The sequence below is a fragment of the Amyelois transitella genome, chromosome 11, assembly GCF_032362555.1.
Source record: "Amyelois transitella isolate CPQ chromosome 11, ilAmyTran1.1, whole genome shotgun sequence".
In the NCBI taxonomy this organism is placed as follows: domain Eukaryota; kingdom Metazoa; phylum Arthropoda; class Insecta; order Lepidoptera; family Pyralidae; genus Amyelois; species Amyelois transitella.
Genome location: NC_083514.1, coordinates 1,845,779 through 1,866,360, shown reverse-complemented (window position 1 = coordinate 1,866,360; position 20,582 = coordinate 1,845,779). Strand labels below are relative to the sequence as shown.

The following is a 20,582-nucleotide window of genomic DNA, read 5'->3' as shown; positions in this document are numbered from 1 at the left end:
AGTATCTTCAAGACTGTTGGCACTGTCTACCCCGCAATGGATATAGACGTGATTATATGAATCAATGAAAAATTGGTTGTGGGTGACGTAAATTACAGTTACCTCGCAATAAAGTTAATCAACTTTATTGTATTAATCTAATGTTTAATCGCATTTTTCGCATGATTTTGTTATTAACGTGATTGGATTTTACGGTAGAGTTAAAACCGCAACTAACATCCGAAATAATATCCTAAAGGGTTAATATGAGAATCTGTTATATAAATTTAAGACCTTGTTGTACCTACTCATTTTTGGTTGACTGGAAGAAATCCCGATTGGGATAAGTCCGCCATTGTACATATTCTTCTAAGTCCAATGACTGTTCAACTAAGGTTACATTTCTTTTTATGTGCAATAAAGAGTTTACAAACAAACAAACATATTATGCTAATTAAAATTTGAATTTGAATATTATGATGAAAAGTTTGTTACCTCCAGTTAAACCATTGAACCATGAAATTTTCCATACATAAGTGTAGAGTAAACTATTAAAAAATTATAATAATTAGGTAGGTATGCCGTCAATATATGATTTTTTTAAACAATTACAACTATGCGATAATTAATCTATTTATCGGCATTGTTGATCAATGCACAATAAGATTTTTTTTTAATCTTTGTTTTTGGTTGTTAGCACCAGCGTCATTTAACCGGATATGAGACGGGCAAATAGTGATGTGAACGCCCGAGAGGTATCCGTAAGCGATCATTGAATCCAAACTGTGCCATATTCATATTTTATGGTAATACATGCACGCATGTCTTTACGCACTAGATGCGCACGCGGCGTCAGTCACACATTGTGTCTGTCCATAAACATGCACTTCTTTGTATTCATCACGACTTTTATCGTGCAATTTATGTCGGTCAAGTATGGTAAAGCTAAACTGCTTGCAAACGGAATCATGAGATTTAAAAAAAAAAATATTTCTTCCCTTAAACAATGCTTATGATATTCCATTATTTAAAAAAGTTTTTTAATTTACCAAGAAATTTTAAATTCGTTTCAATTTTTGTTATATTTACATTAATTTGGAATACTGTTCTATTTTAAAATAAACTCATAAAGTTAAATTATGACCATCTGTTATCTTCTGCAGGTAATAGAAAGAACAAAAACAAACAAAAGTCGCATCGTGCCCCTCATACACACGACGCCATAAACAGTTTCTTTCCTTCTAATTTGTAACTCGATTACATATGAACACGACACGTGCTCAAAATATGTAATTTAACTCCTATTTTGTTACAGATCGTGTCATGGACATGCGGCGATTATAAACTGGCTGAACAGATGGCGCAGTGTAAACATTGAAAAAATAAATATGTCAAGAAAGTGTTCGAAATTTAAATTAAGTGACGTTTTAGTGGTGTGCTAAAGTGACAAATTGACATTGAAGTTATGATGGTCCCAGATATGGATATCAGTGACTCGCATAATGCAACTTTTTACCCAAGAGAGGCTACTATTTTGGCAGCGGCATGCGCCTGCATATTCAGCGCGGTGGGAGTTGTCGGTAAGCACTTGAAATGTTTGTTATTGTTTAAGTTAAATATTGTGTTTACAGTATCGATTCTCTTGAACGTTGATATACTAAAGGCATGCCACTATTCGTGGAAGGCGGCGAAATGTTGTTTACAGTAAGAATATCTTTAGGAAAACAATTCCATAACGAGCACCGCATCCTCTGACAGTTCTTTATTTGTAAATAATGTCAATATTATGGTGGAATTTACTTTTAGGAAATAATGACATACCTATATTACTTGTTTATAATATATTATTGCATATATCAAACGTATAAGTAGAATTTCTTCAAAAGGGTGCAAATTAGAAATTATAAAAAATTTTGAAAAACTCTTAAGAAAAAAAATATCGATATTAATTCGTAACAGTCCCACGTCACTCAAAAATTTGATTCACGTGTTACAAATATTTAAAGTGAATTCCATAAAAACCACATTAGAAAGCATCCGAATTATCGGTCACTTAACACTAACGGACATAAAACGGAGTGCTCTGCTCGTAATCGACATCAAACGCCATTCCAGCGATAGGAAGCACGACAGACACTACAGCTGGGTAAACAAACATGGCACATCACTATATGGATAATTTTGATGTTGATATTCGAATTTTGAAATATAAATTTACCACAGAATAAGTAATACTAAAAAGTCGCTAAGACATTTACGTAGGTACGTAGTCTGGGCAAAGACATAAAAGTCGATCAACTAAAATATATGTATATATATTTATTCCTGTCTTTCGGAAGCTATTTTGGCTGCTACACGAGTTTAGAATAAGTTTTTTATCAATATATGAACCCCTGTACCTAACAACAGGAGCTAGGTATGTAATTACATATTACGAGTACCTACATTGTATTACTTCTTCTTCTACATAGCGTGTCGATTTTACCACTATAATATTTTGCCAATTACCATCACCATTCTATTTTATTACTTACAAAAAGTACCTATATTTACCTTAATTTCATTAATTTATCTATGATTCAACTCATTAAATTAATTATGTTACCCATACGTTTGGTGCATAACTTAAACATCACTCATCAAACATCATTCGCCTTTTTTCCCGAGATCGGCAGCTAATTTCTACTGACTCACTCCAAGTTTGTCGCGGAGACGCGAATAAAAACAAAAAAAGGAATTTATCCGGCGCGTTTATAGGGCGGACATCCGCTGGTCTCGCCAACTTTTTAGGGACAGTCGAGTAAGTCATACAGTGAGTCAGTGAGGCGTAGCTTGGGGTTAAGATATTTTTTTCTTGAAACGTGACACCACTATTTTCGCCCCTGCTGCAACGATACTAGATACGCCAGGAAATTTGTATTTTCATACCTAAATTTATATCTTATCAATACTTCTAGTTTTAAAGATACAAAACAACCTTGACAGAATTAAATGATATTTGGCACAACCTTCAAACAAAATCTTTAGGAGTAATAACGGATACTTTGTTAATATTTTTTTCTAGAATTTCTGAAATCTGTAAATTGTAACCACGGACGCAGAGATATGCACATAAGTTTTAAAAAGAAATTGGTAATTACAGGTACGCGATAAGAAAGCAAATCTTGTCATCTCATGAGATTTATTTCCTGTAAAATTATGGAATACGAATTATAATAATGATAAAAAAACGAGTATAAATGTAATCCTCGCAGTTTACCATACATTAAATGGGCGTCTGGCGTATCGAATTGCTTCAGATCAATTGCACTTTCATAGGAATTAGCTTGCTGCTACTGCTTGACCGATTTTGATAATATAGGTACGGCATAGAGCCAGGTCAATCCTTCAGGAGTAACACAATCTTCTTACTATAAATTTCTCAACACAAAATCTAGTTTAAAAATAAATTCACAAAAAATATTAATGAGAAAAAAAGCAAATTATGACATTTCATCAGCTTTATCTGCCGTATAACTGTGTGAATACGAATCAAATGATAATAAAACAAGCATAAATGCAATTCACACAGCTTACCATACATTTAATAGGCGTCTGGCGTATCGAATCGCTTCAGATCAATGGCGCTTTCATAGGAGGGCATAGCCCTGCGCCCGCGCCTTTGGTGATGCCGATAAAACTGTGAAGGGCTCATTCATCGCGGTGTTATGATCGTCATTTGGTTTGATACGTTTTGTGTTGAATGCGTGCAGTTTATGCAGACACAGCATTAATTTTAGTGGTAATTAACTGGAGTGCACCGGAGTACACTCTGATGAAACTTCCATGGAAATCTTATGACTTTATTCCTCATAATTCCCAAGGGAAGGGAACAATGGGAATTTAAGTTATTAACAGTCAGTGCAGTGCAGAGTACCTACCCGCAACCGCCGAGCTTGCATGAAAAGAGTATTGAATGTGGATGAATCGTAGCAAGTGGAGAGATATAGTCTCTGCCTACTCCTCCCGGAAAGAGGCGTGATTTTATGTATATATGTATGTATGTAACAGTCAGAGCTGCGGGCAAAAGCTAGTTATAATAGTACCACATAACTTTATTTTTCGGATGTCGTAAAAGGCGACGTTTTGCATAGGAATAAACACACAGACAAAGCCCGGCTAAGATTCCCTGTTAACGGGCTGGGCCGACGACAAATCAGACAGGAGTATAGATCTGTGAATCAACTAGAATTACCCACGCCAGGGTATAAACTATCGCTGTTTCGCTTTTTATTATGACGTGAAACGGGACAGCAATAGTTTTTCACGCGATAAAAACGGCATCGCGTCGGCTCGGCAGATACCGAGCTCTAGCTAAAAGTTACTGGACCTAACATAAGGACTAATATTACTATATTATACATATTATTATATTATGGAGACCCGAAAAAACTGAAAGGCTACGTTTAGCTGCTCGGCTTAATGATGGAATTGAGGTCCAAATAGTGACAGGTTGCTAGCCCATCGCCTAAAAAAAAGGATCGCAATTTCTTAAGCCTTAGTCGCCTTTTATGCCGTGTAGTTCCCGGCACCATTCAGTCTTTTCGGGCCTATTGGCTCTGTCTACCCCGTAAGGGATATAGACGTGACTATATGTATATTATAAAGATAAAAAAGTTACTACTCACTTCTCTTTTAGGAAGATTGAATCAAAATTATCATGAGAGCTTAGGTATAACTAACTTCATTTTAGACTCTTTCGTTTCTTTTAGTGAAAATGCAATAAGTTTAAACACCAAAAGGATATTGACACTGGAGTGAGCTGATCCTGAATTAACCCATTATCCAACTGCAACAGTTAACATTATAACCCATCTATTATCAATGATATAACTTAAAACTTAACTAGAATTCAATAATAAATTAGAATTGACTAATTCGGTACATATTTTTAGGCGATGGGCTAGCAACCGGTCACTATTTGAATCACAATTCAATCATAAAGCCACACAGCTAAACGTGGCCTTTCAATCTTTTTAAGCTGTTGGCTCTTTCTACCCCGCAAGCGATAAAGACGTGACTATATGGATGAAAGAATACATAAAATCACGTCTATGGGTAGACAAAGCCTTAGTCTTAGGAAGACTGAAAGGCCACGTTTAGTTGAATGCGGAATTCCAAGTAATTTTTTTTTTTTTATTAATTTTAATTTGACAAACTTATTTTTGTTATTTGACATAAAAATGGTAAAATGATTAAAATAAGACAGAGCCTATAACGCTGCTTATTTAAGATATATGTAAGTACATTATTCCAACACCTTCAAATGTAGAATGTGTGTTAACAGAAACTGTGCTTGAACACTTGAGACCTTTGTACATATATTGTGAACATATTCAAGGAATAAATAAATGATTAAATGATTATACAAAAGTGCATGTTCATACAGCTGAATGTGGCCTTCCAGTATTTCGAGATTGTGGACTGTCTACCCCGTAAGGTATAAAGATATGATTGTACGTGTGTATGAATTCCCTGTTGCATGTCAAAACATATGTAGCGGGAGCGAACACACGTGTCATAAACAAGGTATACAAACATACGCCATCTTAGTTGATTACTATATAAGTACAATAACAGAATTAACAGGGAAGGCCGAGTGAACCCCGCGTCTATTAATATCGATTGTAATTAGTTGAGACGTTTAAGGAAGTACAGTCAACATAATAAACAAAGAAGTAAAACAAACGGTACCTGACGATAATTCGGAATAAGAAAAAAAATATATCCAAACTTATATAAATGCGGTGCCGTGTGGTTCCCGGCACCAATACAAAAAAAGAATAGGACCACTCCATCTCTTTCCCATGGATGTCGTAAAAGGCGACTAAGGGATAGGCTTACAAACTTGGGATTATTTTTTAGGCGATGGGCTAGCAACCTATCACTATTTGAATCTCAATTCTATCATTAAGCCAAATAGCTGAACGTGGTCATTCAGTCTTTTCAAGACTGTTGGCTCTGTCTAGCCCACAAGGGATATAGACGTGACCATATGTATGTATGTATGTATACATATAAATGCGAGGGCACAATAATTGCATAATGGGCGAGATTAACATACATAAATATAAACACGTATATATCCCTTGCGGCGGAGGCAGAGCCAACAGTCCTGAAAAGACTGATAGGCCACGTTCAGTCTGGATTGAGATATAAAATAGTGACAGGTTAATAGCCCATCGCCTCAAAGAAGAATCCCAAGTTTATAAACCTATCCCTTAATCGCCTTTTATGCCGTGTAGTTCCCGGCACCAATAAAAAAAGAATAGGACTACTCCATTTTTTCCTAGGTATGGCGTGAGTATGTTATAAATAAACAAATTTTGAGGAAACTTGAAACAAATGTAGTTTAGACACGGCCTACATTTTTTTAAGCACTTTGGTTACTTTTTTTTTTTAAGAAAATTGAATCGAACAAAATATTTTTTTTTACCACACCTTATGCATTTAGAAATAAAAAAACAACTTTTAGTTAGTAATCAATCTGAACTCGACGTGTTTATGTGATTTTTCTTCTCAACGGACAGCCATTTAAATGCTAATAGCCAATCGCATGTTTATGAAGATTTCTCTGAACTTTCTCTAATAAAAGTGAAACTTATTAATGATGAAATTATAAAGAGCATTTTTGTCGCGGAATTCTGTAATTAACGACGATGAAGTTGTATAACCACGTCCATGTCCCTTGCGGGGTAGACAGTGCCGACAGTCTTGGAAAGTCTGATAGGCCACGTTCAATTGTCAACTAGGATAATGTCATTTGAGATCTTATTATAATCTAATACATACATATGTCGCATCTAATACATAATCACGTCCTTATCCCTAAATTTCTTTAACGAATAAATAAACCCTGTAAGGTTCCGTGGATAACGATCCCAGAGGACCGAATCCATCGCCAGTAGTATCCTACTAATATTATAAATGCGAAAGTTGGTGAGTATGTCAGGATGTCAGTATGGATGTTTGTTACTCTTTCACGCAAAAACTACTGAACCGATTACGATGATGAAGGTAGCTGAAGACCCAGATTAACATATAGGCTACTTTTTATCCCGGAGTTCCCGCGAGATTGATTCCACGCGGACGAAGTCGCGGGCGGTCTCTAGTGATACTATAATCTCGAAATATGGCAGTTATACCCTATCACGTTTTTCACAAACATGGTGTGGTAAAACCTTACATTTCTAGTTGGTAAATCGTAATACAGTTACACAAAAGTGAATTGTCACAATGTCGAATTGAAACAGGGGGTGATCAATCAATCAATCTGTCAATAAAATGGACGACCCCCTGGGACGATGTCACCACACGGCTATTGTTACGATTATGTGGGGATAATTTTTTTTTTAATTTCGCAATTAATTTAGAACGCACATGTTAAATGGTGATAATTAGAGATCGGATAATCGGATGCATATTTACCTAAACTAATATTTTGGCTAAGAAACTATGGAGGCGGCTTCTTGCTTTCGGGATTCGTATTATTTTGAATCCCGGAATTTTTTAGGTACAGAAGTACGTTCCATACTAACCCAACACCCCAACTTTAGGTAAATATGAATCCGAATATCCGATCTCTGGTGATAATTAACTGAATTGGCTAGTGGGTTCGTTGGTTCAAATATACATAGTTATAGAAGCTGAGCCACGGTTTTTTTCGCAAATATTGTAGCTGAATTTAATACTTGGATCGTCAGTCTACCGATTAGAATTTTCATAAAAATTGACTCAATAGTATAACAGTAAAAAGCGTCAGTGTATAGAAAGTGGTATGGACCACAGTAATTAAATTAAATTAAATTAAATTAATTAAAAAAAAAATATATATATTTTTGCAATCACAACATGATGAGAATAGTACTTACCTACCTATGTATCTACATGATTTTCTCACATTTTTTATTGCCTCTATAGCTATTTTATAAGTAAAATCAGAATCACATCATTATATCATCTTTATATTGCTAACAGCTGTATACTTAATGTAATTAGCATAAGTATGAATTTTAAAACAACATAATTTTGATCAAACCACAGACATAGATTCAACTAGATACTGCCAGTTGGTTTTCATACTCAAACAGGCGGTCTACGCAATGCGTGTCAAGTTGTAACTACTGTACTTTAACACGGCCTGTTAAGGAATATAGTCCCTTATTTCGACCAACTAATTGGCGTTTCGTTGCCAAATTGCAAAAGAGAGAGAGTACCTGAGGAGAGTACCCTATTTATTTCGTTCGTCATGTCCGTCTGAATGTCACTGCCATTTATTTAATTGAGCGACTATTTTAAATTTGTCGTATAATAATATTATACGATAAATTTAAAATTTGGAAGGTAGATTATATCCGCCACAAAAATATGCGTACCTATTATGAAACATACAATTCCTAAAGTTAGCACTCCCATACATGTTATTGAGGGATGAAACTTTTTAAATACATATAACCTTGTGGTCTATCTATTTCTATGTCTGTGTAGCCAGCATTTACGAGCCCCATTAAGAGCTAATGCCACATTGTTGAGTTCGCGGGAACTTATCATGGCGCATTGTGCCACGCGAGGAAAAAGTGCATGTAACGCATCCATTTAGCACTTCTAAAGTGCGTTAACTGCGTATTAATTCTGTGAAACTTTGTGAACAAACAACAACAGTGGCGTGTGTTCCCGGGACCAATACAAAAATGAATAGGACCACTCCATCTCTTCCCAAGTATGTCGTAAAAGGCGACCAAGAGATAGGTTTATAATCTTGGGATTGTTTTATAGGCGATGGGCTAGCAACCTGTAACTATTTGAATCTCAATTCTATCATTAAGCGAAATAGTTTAACGTGGCCATTCAGTCCTTTCAAGACAGTTGGCTCTGTCTACCCCGCAAGGGATATAGACGTGACCATATGTATGTATGTAACTTTGTGAACAAAGTGCTTTTTTACAATTAACTTTTTTTCATACCTAATTATAAGCCACCTCGTACTATAAGTTTCGTATGCGACTGATAATTTTATTCTCGCGTTGTTTGCAGTCTACCGTTAAAAACTGGCAAAATTTTGTCAAAATTACATTTTTATCGTACCTTTTATTTTTTACCTAAATCAGACCAGCAGCGGTTCGAACGTTATCACGTTACAAACATACTTACATACAAAAAAAAAAGAAAATCGCCCCAATTTCATTGGTAGACTTCACTGCTTCGCTCGCTCGGTCAAAGATAAAGAAATTAAAAAAAAATCTTCAAAGCCCTTTGAAATACAGGACAGGAAGCCTTTGTACCAATTAATTATGTTTCTCGCATTAATCATTATATCTGGAACATTAAACTGGAAAAAAAACAAACAATTAATTGTGATAAAACAATTATCAATGATTAATTGTTATATTCATAATTAGTACAAACTTAGAATACTCTTTTTAGGCTGTCACTGTTTGAATCTCAATTCTATCATTAATCCAAACAGCTGAACGTGGCCTATCAGTCTTTTCAAGACTGTTGACTCTGTCTACCCCGCAAGGGATATAAACGTGACCATATGTATGTACGAGTATATTGATAATTTGATCTTATGAAGCAGTTTCTTATGCGTAACGACGGCTTCTTGATCTACCCTTAATCTTGAGGTCCCGCGTTCTATCTCTGGTCTATTCAAAGTTCCTACTAGGAATAATCCTACTACTATTATAAAGGCGAAAGTTTGTATGGATGTATGGATGTTTGTTACTCTTTCACGCAAAAACTACTGAACCGATTACCATGAAATTTGGTATGTAGGTAGCTGAAGACCCAGAATAACACATAGGCTACTTTTTATCCCAGAGTTCCCGCGGGATTGATAGGGTTTCCATGCGGACGAAGTCGCGGGCGGCCTCTAGTCAAGAAATAAATAGGTAGGTGACTCTTATTTAAGTTTATTGGTCACTTCTGTCAGTAAATAAAGGCTATGTGACCGTTAATTACGTTCGTATAAAAAACTTGGCTTACCTATCTACATGAAGTGCGGCGAAATCTCTACACCACAAGTCACAAAACTAAAATCACGTGACGCTCAATCAGTGAAAAACAGCGAAAAGTCTAAACCGCGCAAGCAAAGATTACACGGATTGGAGCATATACTATATGTATATACAACTTCCCACACAACATCGTGGAAGCCGCGGTTTTTGCCTAACATACATATGTACATATAGTCACGTCTATGGATATCCCTTGCGGGGTAGACAAAGCCAACGGTCTCGAAAAGCTTCATGATGGAATTGAGATTCAAATAGTTTGCTAGGCTGCTAGCCCATCGCATTTGTATCCCATTTTTATAAGCCTATCCCTTAGTCACCTTTAACAAAATCCATGAGAAACATATGGTGTGGTTATATTCTCAAGTGTCGGACATAGAGCACATTAGAATAGAACCGCTCTTCTTAACATCCATTAAAACACGCCATCTTGTTCCAGGTAACCTGATCACCACAGTGGCTTTACTCATGCACCCGAAGCTCCGCACCCACGTGACCACCATGTTCGTCCTCTCACTCTGCGTGTCAGACCTGCTGTTCTGCAGCATCAACCTGCCGCTGACGGCGCACCGGTACATCCGCCAGGAGTGGGGGCTCGGTGAGCGGCTGTGTCAGATGTTCGCGTTCGTCTTCTATGGGAACGAGGCCGTCTCTTTGCTGTCTATGGTGGCCATTACTATCAATAGGTAAGTTTCTTTTATAGCGACATACTTTTTTATAGCGACATACTTTTATAAAAAATGCTTTCATGATAAAAGTCTTTTATAAAGCCGCTGAAAGATTTGAGTAAGGCAGACTTACAAACTTCATTAAAAACTTCTTACTCACGTGAGCAACGTGATAATAGTCTCTTGGTGCGTGGCTGCTGTTCTGCAGCATCAACTTGCCGCTAACGGCGCACCGGTACATCCGCCAGGAGTGGGGGCTCGGTGAGCGGCTGTGTCAGATGTTCGCGTTCGTCTTCTATGGCAACGAGGCCGTCTCTCTGCTGTCTATGGTCGCCATTACTATCAATAGGTAAGTTTCTTTTATAGCGACATACTTTTATCAAAAACACTTTTATGATAAAAGTCTTTTATAAAGCCGCTGAAAGATTTGAGTAAGGCAGACTTACAAACTTCAGTAAAAACTCCTTACTCGCGTGAGTAACGTGATAATAGTCTCTTGGTGCGTGGCTGCTGTCCTGCAGCATCAACTTGCCGCTGACGGCGCACCGGTACATCCGCCAGGAGTGGGGGCTCGGTGAGCGGCTGTGTCAGATGTTCGCGTTCGTCTTCTATGGGAACGAGGCCGTCTCTCTGCTGTCTATGGTGGCCATTACTATCAATAGGTAAGTTCCTTTTATAGCGACATACTTTTATAAAAAACACTTTTATGATAAAAGTCTTTTATAAAGTCGCTGAAAGAGTTGAGTAAGGTAGACTTAAGCAGACTTACAAGCTTCAGTAAAAACTCCTTACTCGCGTGAGTAACGTGATAATAGTCTCTTGGTGCGTGTCTGCTGTCCTGTAGCATCAACTTGCCGCTGACGGCGCACCGGTACATCCGCCAGGAGTGGGGGCTCGGTGAGCGGCTGTGTCAGATGTTCGCGTTCGTCTTCTATGGGAACGAGGCCGTCTCTCTGCTGTCTATGGTCGCCATTACTATCAATAGGTAAGTCTCTTTTTGACTAGCTTTTATAGCGACAGCCTTTTATAAAAAAAAAACACTTTTATGATAAAAGTCTTTTATAAAGCGGGTGAATGAATTGATTAAGGTGGAGCTAGGGAGACTTACAAACTTCATTAAACACTCCTAGAGTGCTCCTATTTTTTTTTTATTGGTGCCGTAAACTACACGGCACCATTAAGTTATAGTTGCGTCAAAGTGCATTCTTGCTCCTATTAAAGTCTGTTACACACAGAATCTCAATCATCCAAGTTCAATGGCCTGGTAGATCGTGTATTACAATAATCGTCATCAATATTAATGAGAAACAATTTAAAATGTCACCACACATGCACATTACAAATGGGTTAGCTTTGTCTCATACTTATTTAAATTTTTGTTGATGTTAGTTGGTGAAGTGGAAGGGTTATAATATATTTTGACGATTGATGCGTTAGTGAGTATAAATAACTAAAATAAATCGTAAAGTAACTAGGCTTATAGGCGACTGATGCGTTAGTTAGTAAGTATATATGTATAACTAAAACAAATCGGATAGTAGGCTTATAAACTTAGGATTCTTATTTTACGCGATGGGCTAGCACCCTGTCACTATTTGAATCTCAATTCTATCATTAAGCCAAACAGCTGCACGTGGCCGATCAGTCTTTTCAAGACTGTCGGCTCTGTCTACCCCGCAAAGGTTATAGATTGTATGTATGTATCTTAATAGGAAGGTATTTATGCAATCTTGGATAATGTGAATGAATTTTTTAAATCGGTTCTATAACTTTTACAGTAGGTAACAGTGCAAATAAAAAAATTGAATTTGAATTTGAGATTTCCCGCTTAAAACATAACGAAATGTTACGTCAACTCACGTCTGTAACTACATAACTTTCTTGTGGATATCGTAAAAGAGGACTTAGGGAATAATCACCTAGTGCAACGTGTATGATTCCGCCCGATTAAAACCGGACGAAGTAAAGTAGATATAAATGAATATCTTTGCAAAAAATTCTCGAATTTTTTTGAAATTAGTTAACGATTGTAGATTATTTAAGACACAAAAAAATTAAAAATTTAAAAATAATAATAAATCTCATTTTGTAGACCATCTCTCGGGCGCGTAAAAATGTCGTAAAATTAAAAGCCCCCTATTCACAAGTAACGTGTGAGTCATCTCATCACTCATCGCCCTGATAGTTCCGTGGTAACATTTCAATAAGTCAAGTGGGCCCATTGTCGTCCAATTTTAGAGGCACGCGTTATGAAGTTGGATAATCGCTCGACTAAAATATTACATACATACATATGATCACGTCTATATCCCTAGCGGGGTAGACAGAGACACCAGTCTTGAAAAGACTGATAGGCAACGCTCAGCTGTTTGGCTTAGTGATAGAATTGAGATTCAAATAGTGACAGGCTGCTAACCCATCGCGTAAAAGAGAAATCCCAGGTTTATAAGCCTATCCCTTAGTCGCCTTTTACGACATCCATGGGATGAAAGAGATGAAGTGGTCCTATTCTTTTTTGTTATGGTGCCGGGAACCACACCAAAACATTTAAAGACAAATAACTAGCTAACTAAATAAAAAACTAGCTACGAACCGGTGGCTTCACTCCCTGGGAAAATTTCAGGATTTTTATTCCGAAAATGCACAAAATATTTTAGGTATGTTCATTACTAGCTTAGCCGCGGGGTTTCGCTTTTCTATGGATTTCAAGATGAAATGTTACTACCGTTACTGTCTAGGTACTCCATAAGGTTTTACTTGTCTCTGTGCCAAATATCATCAAAATCTTTCAAGTAGGTGGTGATTTTGTAACAAACAAAAACAAAACAAAGTACAAATCTCTCCTCTTAGTATTTAGTATGGTATTGAGAGAAAAATATTTCTAGTGTTAACCGACTTTTACTGCAAAATAATAGTGTTAACTTCATAATTATTCTACTAATACACACATAAGTAACGCATAATTATGATAATTACATTATTAGTCTTAAAATTCTCCGTCTGTTCCATTTACTTGCTCGACTGCGTATAAAATATGCAATAAAAAAAACAATGGCAGCTCATTACAGAAATCTGAATAAATAGCTCGTAGAAATCGTGTTTCGTTTAATGGTGCGTGGATATAACACAGTTATGGGATTAAAAAATAAATATTTTCATATGAGAGTGAACGAGAGTAATTATAGAGAAAACGGAAATGTGTTACAGACGTGCCGTGTGGTTCCTGGCACCAATACAAAAAAGAATAGGGCCACTCCATCTCTTTTCCATGGATATCATAAAAGGCGACTAAGGGATAGGCTTATAAACTTGGGATTCCTCTTTTAGGCGATGGGCTAGCAACCTGTCACTATTTGAATCCCAATTCTATCATTAAGCCAAATAGCTGAACGTGGCCATTCAGTCTTTTCAAGACTGTTGGCTTTGTCTACCCCGCAAGGGATATAGACGTGACCATATGTATGTATGTAAATAAAAAAATGCCGTAAAATAAATATGAATAAGCTCTTAAGTAAACAGTAGTTAACGAGTCCCAGTTTTTCACTTTATCGCCGTACAAACTTTGAAAGTACCTACCTACTTATCACGCGTGGGAACAGTTTTATCTAAGTAAGCAAGAGGCTGATGGTTTAATGACGAAATCTATAAATCTGTTATGGTCGTGTAGCGGGAGCTATGGTTCGGCTCGACCGCCACCAAAGGGAAGATCTTCCGCCATTTTAGGCGTAGGTAATGCCTGAGGAACCATGGTTCCGGCGTTGTTGTGTCTGAGTGATCCGTAAAGACTTTTGCTTGCGCACACGCACCACACGGCACATTTTTATAATCTATACTAATATTATAAAGCTGAAGAGTTTGTTTGTTTGTTTGAACGCGCTAATCTCAGGAACTACTGGTTCGAATCGAAAAATTATTTTTGTGTTGAATAGACCATTTATCGAGGAAGGCTTTAGGCTATATAATATCACGCTGTTAAGAGCGAACTATTAAGAGCGAAGAAATATTGGAAAAAGTGAAAAAAAAAACGGGGAAAGTTATTCATCCCCGAGGGCTTCAATGATGCCCAAAATAACTATTCCACGCAGATGAAGTCGCGGGCACAGCTAGTTTATAATATGTACCTACGTAAAATAAATTAAATACAATTTTCGTTTTTGTATTAGTTAAAATTTGTTATTTTAAATGAGGGCAACACTGCTCTTGAAAATGTTTCTTCAAAACGTTTACATTGACCGAGTTATCATTGAATCGTAACAGGAGCTTTTGACAATAAGTATGCGTGATAAGCACATGACAGCCCCGCGTGGTTCTCGGCACCTAAGAATAAGACCACTCCATATCTTTATCATGGTTGTCGTACAAGACGACTAAGGGGTATGCGTGGTAAACACGCCGCGTGGTTCTCGGCACCTAAGAATTAGACCACTCCATATCTTTATCATGGGTGTCGTAAGAGACGACTAAGGGTACGACTAAAGTATACTACTTACTATTAAACTTGGGGATATTTCTTGTAGGCGACGGGCTAGCAACTCTCACTGTTTGAGTCTTAATTCCATCATTAAGCTACAGTGCATGTCTTTCAGTCTTTTCAAGACTGTTGGGTCTATCCCTTTCGGGGTATATAGAGGAATAATGTATCTTTGTGCGGTACAGTGGGCCTAGGAGACACATAAACCATCTCGCCTTGAGTCTGATTGCCCCAGATATCACCTATACCCACTGTACAGTAGGCGGAAGATAAATCTGACGCCTTAATATGAATATTGAGGTTAATTCCTTATTTCGTCTTATTTTTTTTTTATTTGGTTTCAGGTACACACTGATAGCTTACTACGACTTGTACTCTCAAATCTACACCACGACGAAGATCTGGATACAGCTGCTGCTCATCTGGCTCGTCTCCTTTGGGTTTATGGTGAGGATACAATACACATACATACATTCATAATGGTCACGTCTATATCCCTTGCGGGTTAGACAGAGCCAAGAGTCTTGAAAATACTGAATGGCCACGTTCAGCTATTTGGCTTAATGATAGAATTGAGATTCAGATAGTGACAGGTCCAGAATTTTCCAGTTTGTAAGCCTATTCCTTAGTCGCCTTTTACGACATCCATGGGAAAGAGATGGAGTGGTCCTATTCTTTTTTGTATTGGTGCCGGGAACTACACTGAGAATACAATACAAAACTATACAATAACTCTTTATTGCACCACAATAAATAACAACAAATTTACAATCAATAATAGTTAAATCATACACACATATAATCACGTCTATATCCCTTGCGGGATAGACATAGCCGAGTCTTGAAAAGACTGATAGGCCACATAGGACATCCGTGGGAAAGAGATGGAGTGATCTTATTCTTTTTTCTATTGGTGCCGGGAACCACACGGCTCTATATAGCGTCTATTTAATGTATGAGTTGTTTTGCGTTCTCAAGTCATAAGGTGGCATTTTTTTTGTCATTATGGGTGTTTTGCGCAAAATAAGCGATTGATAAATGGCTAAACATCTATGTACTTAGTTCGTGCCACTTAAGCTGCGTACCCACTGAGCCATCGATGCCCGATAATAAACAAACACCCTTCCGTACGATTAATCCTACTGGGCGATTTTATTTACTAATCAAATTACTAGGACTTTTAGACTTGTAGCCGTTGGCGTTCACGCAATCGGTGGTCTTCGATGACCCGGTGTGAACGCAGCTTAATGTGCTTATCAGCAATGTAGGTATCTACCGTTTCGTTACACAAATAAACGCACGATTACGCGGGAAGCCTAAATAAGTTCGTTGCACTTCCATATTTAAATTTCTGTTTAATTGTCCCGAATTATGGCGTATCCTGTGTTGCCAGTTTATGACTGGTTATGAAAATGTACTTTTTATTTTGTTACTTTATTTTTATTAGGCCTGTTCATTGTAGTTTTTATGGGTTCAATTAATTTATAGTTTCTTTTATATAGGTGTTTTCGTCTTGGGAGTTCCACAATGTTAATATTAGAAAAAGGAAAATGTATTTTATGATAGCTTCGTATATTTATTTCCATTCCAAGATATTTTAGATATTACTATCGCCAAGAACTTTTGTATACAATTAACCTAGTATCCGGCCATTCATAAACTGTCATGTTAGTTTATAAGTTACGTTGTAGATTCAAAGTTAACAAACAAAAGAAATGCTAATATCCGTTTGCGGACCACACAGCTATTCCATTATGCAGCCCGCCATATTGGATCGCGGTACGAAAACGATGCATTTAATGCAAGCACAATTGGATGTAATGTTCTGTGCATCTAAATTAAATCTAATAGTAGTGGTGGGATGGAATTAGGTGAGGGATGACTAACGGGCTTATTAAAATAACGATTATAAGTACTTAAAGTTGATTATTTTATGACTGGCACTTTTGCCGTGTGCTTCCTGGTTCTTTAACAGGACCACTCTATTACTTGCTGTGGATGTCGATAAAGGCGAAAAGAAAATAAGGACTTTCATCTAGTGTAACAACTGTTATCCGGGCCGAGGCAGGGTAATTGTCAGGTGTGGAGTTCAGACGTACTTCGTGAAAAAACCTGACTTACCTACTCCTTGTTTATGGTCGAGACCTACTGTCAGGAACTCTTACACTCATTCTAATACTTAATATATGTACAAAAATATAACATAAATACGAATCCTAAGCTAAGGTAATGTGAAAAGGCAACATAATTGCAATCTCTTCCAGGCAAGCACAAAAACCATTGCTTGAGAGAACAAATAATACCTACTTAAATTATAATTTTCTTTATTGGGATGATGATCATAAAATTTTTGTCAACAGGTACCTCCTCTACTAGGCGTCTGGGGCCAGCTCGGCTTCGACCCTAAGACGTTCTCGTGCACGATCCTGCCCAAAGACAACAAATCGCCAAAGAAATACCTCTTCGTTTTCGGATTCGCCCTGCCCTGCGTCGTCATCATAGTGTCCTACTCTTGCATATACTGGAGAGTGAGAGAGAGCAAACGGAAGCTGGAGGGCCGAAGGTGTGTATGTGGGTGAGAGTCAGTCTTCATTATCTGTGCTAATCGGGTGGGGTTCACTGTGCACAGCTTAGTTGATAAGTATTTAATTGCACTTCTTACTAACCTATTTAGGTATATATATTTTTTTCGTCAGTTGTCTATTTGTGTTATTTTAGAAGCAGACTCTAGAGCTTTAGTTCCAGGAGTCTTAACCTAAACCCAGATTTTTGAAAACCAGCATATTTGTCTACTAACCTATTTCAACCACAGATAATTATATAGGTATAATGTCACTTCAACCTTTATTTACAAACTTGCCATAGCAACAAAGTGTTCCAATTTACAATGACCTAATTTTTTTTATCTTTCAGCAAACTAAGCGGACAAACAGCCAAAGAAAAAGAAGAAGACTCGCGACTTACGAAACTAATGCTAACAATATTTATGTCCTTCCTAGCGTGCTTCCTTCCACTGATGATAATGAACGTCACAGATGACCAAATTTCCTACCCATGGTTCCACATCATAGCTTCAATTCTAGCATGGGCATCGAGCGTTATAAATCCTCTAATTTACGCAGCCACCAATAGACAATATAGAGCTGCGTATGGAAACCTACTTAAATTTTGCAAGAATAATCCTGTAGCCAAAAGAACTACTTGGGGAAGCAGGACGGTGGGCCAATCTTCAAATTCACCAAACTACGCGCCGACTGAAAAAAGAAATCCTCTGAAAGAGCCCGCCAAATTATGAATCTCTTATAGTCTGTGGCCTGTGGCGCAGCGTGTATTTATAGCCAGTTACAAATGACGTATGTGTCAATTATTTATGATTTATTGAGATTTAGAATTTTGTTCTTTTAAAGTTGTATGTACCTACCGTTATATCAGTAAAAAGACTCCAGTATAGTTTTGAGTGTGTTGAAAAGATTTGTGCGGAATTGCCGTTTAAGTTTTGACATTCCTACCATATAGACTAGGGTCTATTTAATTTACAAAGTTAGCCGAATTTTACGAAAGAAAACAGCTAATAGCTCTCTATATAATTATATCTTTTTCTAACTAAAAAAATCATGTATATACCTACTATACATGATATTTTAAAAGAGCATCAGGTATCTTGGAAATTCTATAGCGCATAATTTATAGATCATTTAATTGGATAATTTGATTTGATAAACTTGATCCAAAGGATGGATCAGTGGTTAATGTGGATGAGGTGACAGTTCTGATGACAAAGTAAAATATATAAAGGCCTAGCTTAGACAAGACAAATAAAGACATTGGCTACTAATGAATAACTTACAATTACTTTAATTAAATTATGAAAATGTTAATTTAAATCGCTTTTCTAATCTCGACCCGTAGATCTCCCGTGTAAACTACTTATACTCAGCATAACTATAATGTACCTAAGTAAAAGTTACGCACTTGTAAATAATCCAATGTAAATAGGAATATACCTAGTTAAATTTTAAAACCATAAGTAGGTAATTATAAACCATCTCTACACTTAACCAAAGTTAAATTATGTAAAAATAGGTAGTTATTTATACGTAAGAACTTTCTCGAATATATGATTCATGTAGAAATTATGCATTTAATATAAGTTTTAAATTTACCTGACTATATATGACAGGACTAATTTTATAGTTATTGTCAGTGGCATTCCTGTAGTTATTAAAAATCCACTAATTATTTATTAATAACGAATAGCCCTTGAATTTAACAGTCAAGATAAAACACAAGATCAGTCTTATACACATCTACAAAGCTTTTTTGACTAAAATGAGTTTAGAATATTTTTTATTTTGATTTATCCCGAATCATCAGTCAAAATATTATAATATGGTGACATTGTCCTTTTCTAAAAGCTAATCAAAAATATTCGACTGCTTTTGAACGGACCTTGATATAAGTCTTAATAAAGTGTAAATAATTATGTTAAAATATAAAAAAGTATCTACCTATGTCTAAAAAATTTATAGTGCTGTAGCGAAAAAAAAGACTGATTATGAATCAAAAATTCAATTTCAATTCAACTCACTTGTGCATTCCTGCTATTACCCACGTAGAAATAGTTTGCCAACCACAGAACTATAACACCATTGATTAACTTTAGTTAACCGAATGTCAGAAAATTAAATATTGAAGTTACGTATTTCAACTATCTCCAGTAATACCAATGTAAGATATTGTGCTAGATTATTTAACCTCTGTTCTTAAGAAAAATATTTCTTAGACCGCACTAGGTAAGTACTTATAGATAGAAAGATATCTTATTCTGTGTGCTAAATAAAATCTGCACATCAAGAAAAAGCAGCTAGGGCGGTACCAAAGCAAATGTAACAAACATATTTTAAAAAAATAGTAATATTAATAACATAGCGGTATAAATAAATAGTTACTTTATAAATAGGTATACCTACATTTTATACTTTTGTACTCAACCACGATCCGCATAATTTGTCAATTTCAGAACTTAAGTGGTTACCCTGAGGGGTTAATCATAATTATTTTCTAAATCTGTTAACAACATTATGTTATCAGATAGTTTAGACACATAAGTGAAATATTTTCTACGTTTTGTAATAATTTATTTAAACTATGAACCAAAGTTAAAAATAAATGTTTAAAAGTATTTTTTCTTGTGATTAATTTAAATAACTAACTTTTACCCAGCTCCACTCGCGCGTATTTTGCGCTACCTACAAAATAATACAGGTTTTCCCCTTATCCATCCTAATCCTAAGTTTTTACCAGGATGAAAAACACTTTTTTCCTTCTCCAGACTATTAGTTATGTAATAAGCACAATTTCAAGATTAGTTCAATAGATAACGCATGAAAAGACAACAAATTATAATAT

General features: G+C 36.3%; 1 protein-coding gene across 2 annotated transcripts in view; it reads left to right on the top strand.

The window, feature by feature from the left end:
- LOC106133420 (protein trapped in endoderm-1) overlaps window positions 1-20,355 on the top strand; it is a 35,769-nt gene extending 15,414 nt beyond the window's left edge. The window contains exons 2-6 of one of the 2 annotated variants that reach the window (XM_060946689.1): window positions 1,295-1,559; window positions 10,474-10,720; window positions 15,518-15,620; window positions 17,534-17,748; window positions 18,087-20,355. In XM_060946689.1, coding sequence (XP_060802672.1) covers window positions 1,445-1,559; window positions 10,474-10,720; window positions 15,518-15,620; window positions 17,534-17,748; window positions 18,087-18,468 — 1,062 coding nt within the window. In that variant the 5' untranslated portion in view covers window positions 1,295-1,444 and the 3' untranslated portion in view covers window positions 18,469-20,355. The remainder of the gene's footprint in view (window positions 1-1,294; window positions 1,560-10,473; window positions 10,721-15,517; window positions 15,621-17,533; window positions 17,749-18,086) is intronic. The other variant, XM_060946690.1, reaches the window with a different exon arrangement.
- The last annotated feature ends 227 nt before the right edge of the window (window positions 20,356-20,582 follow it).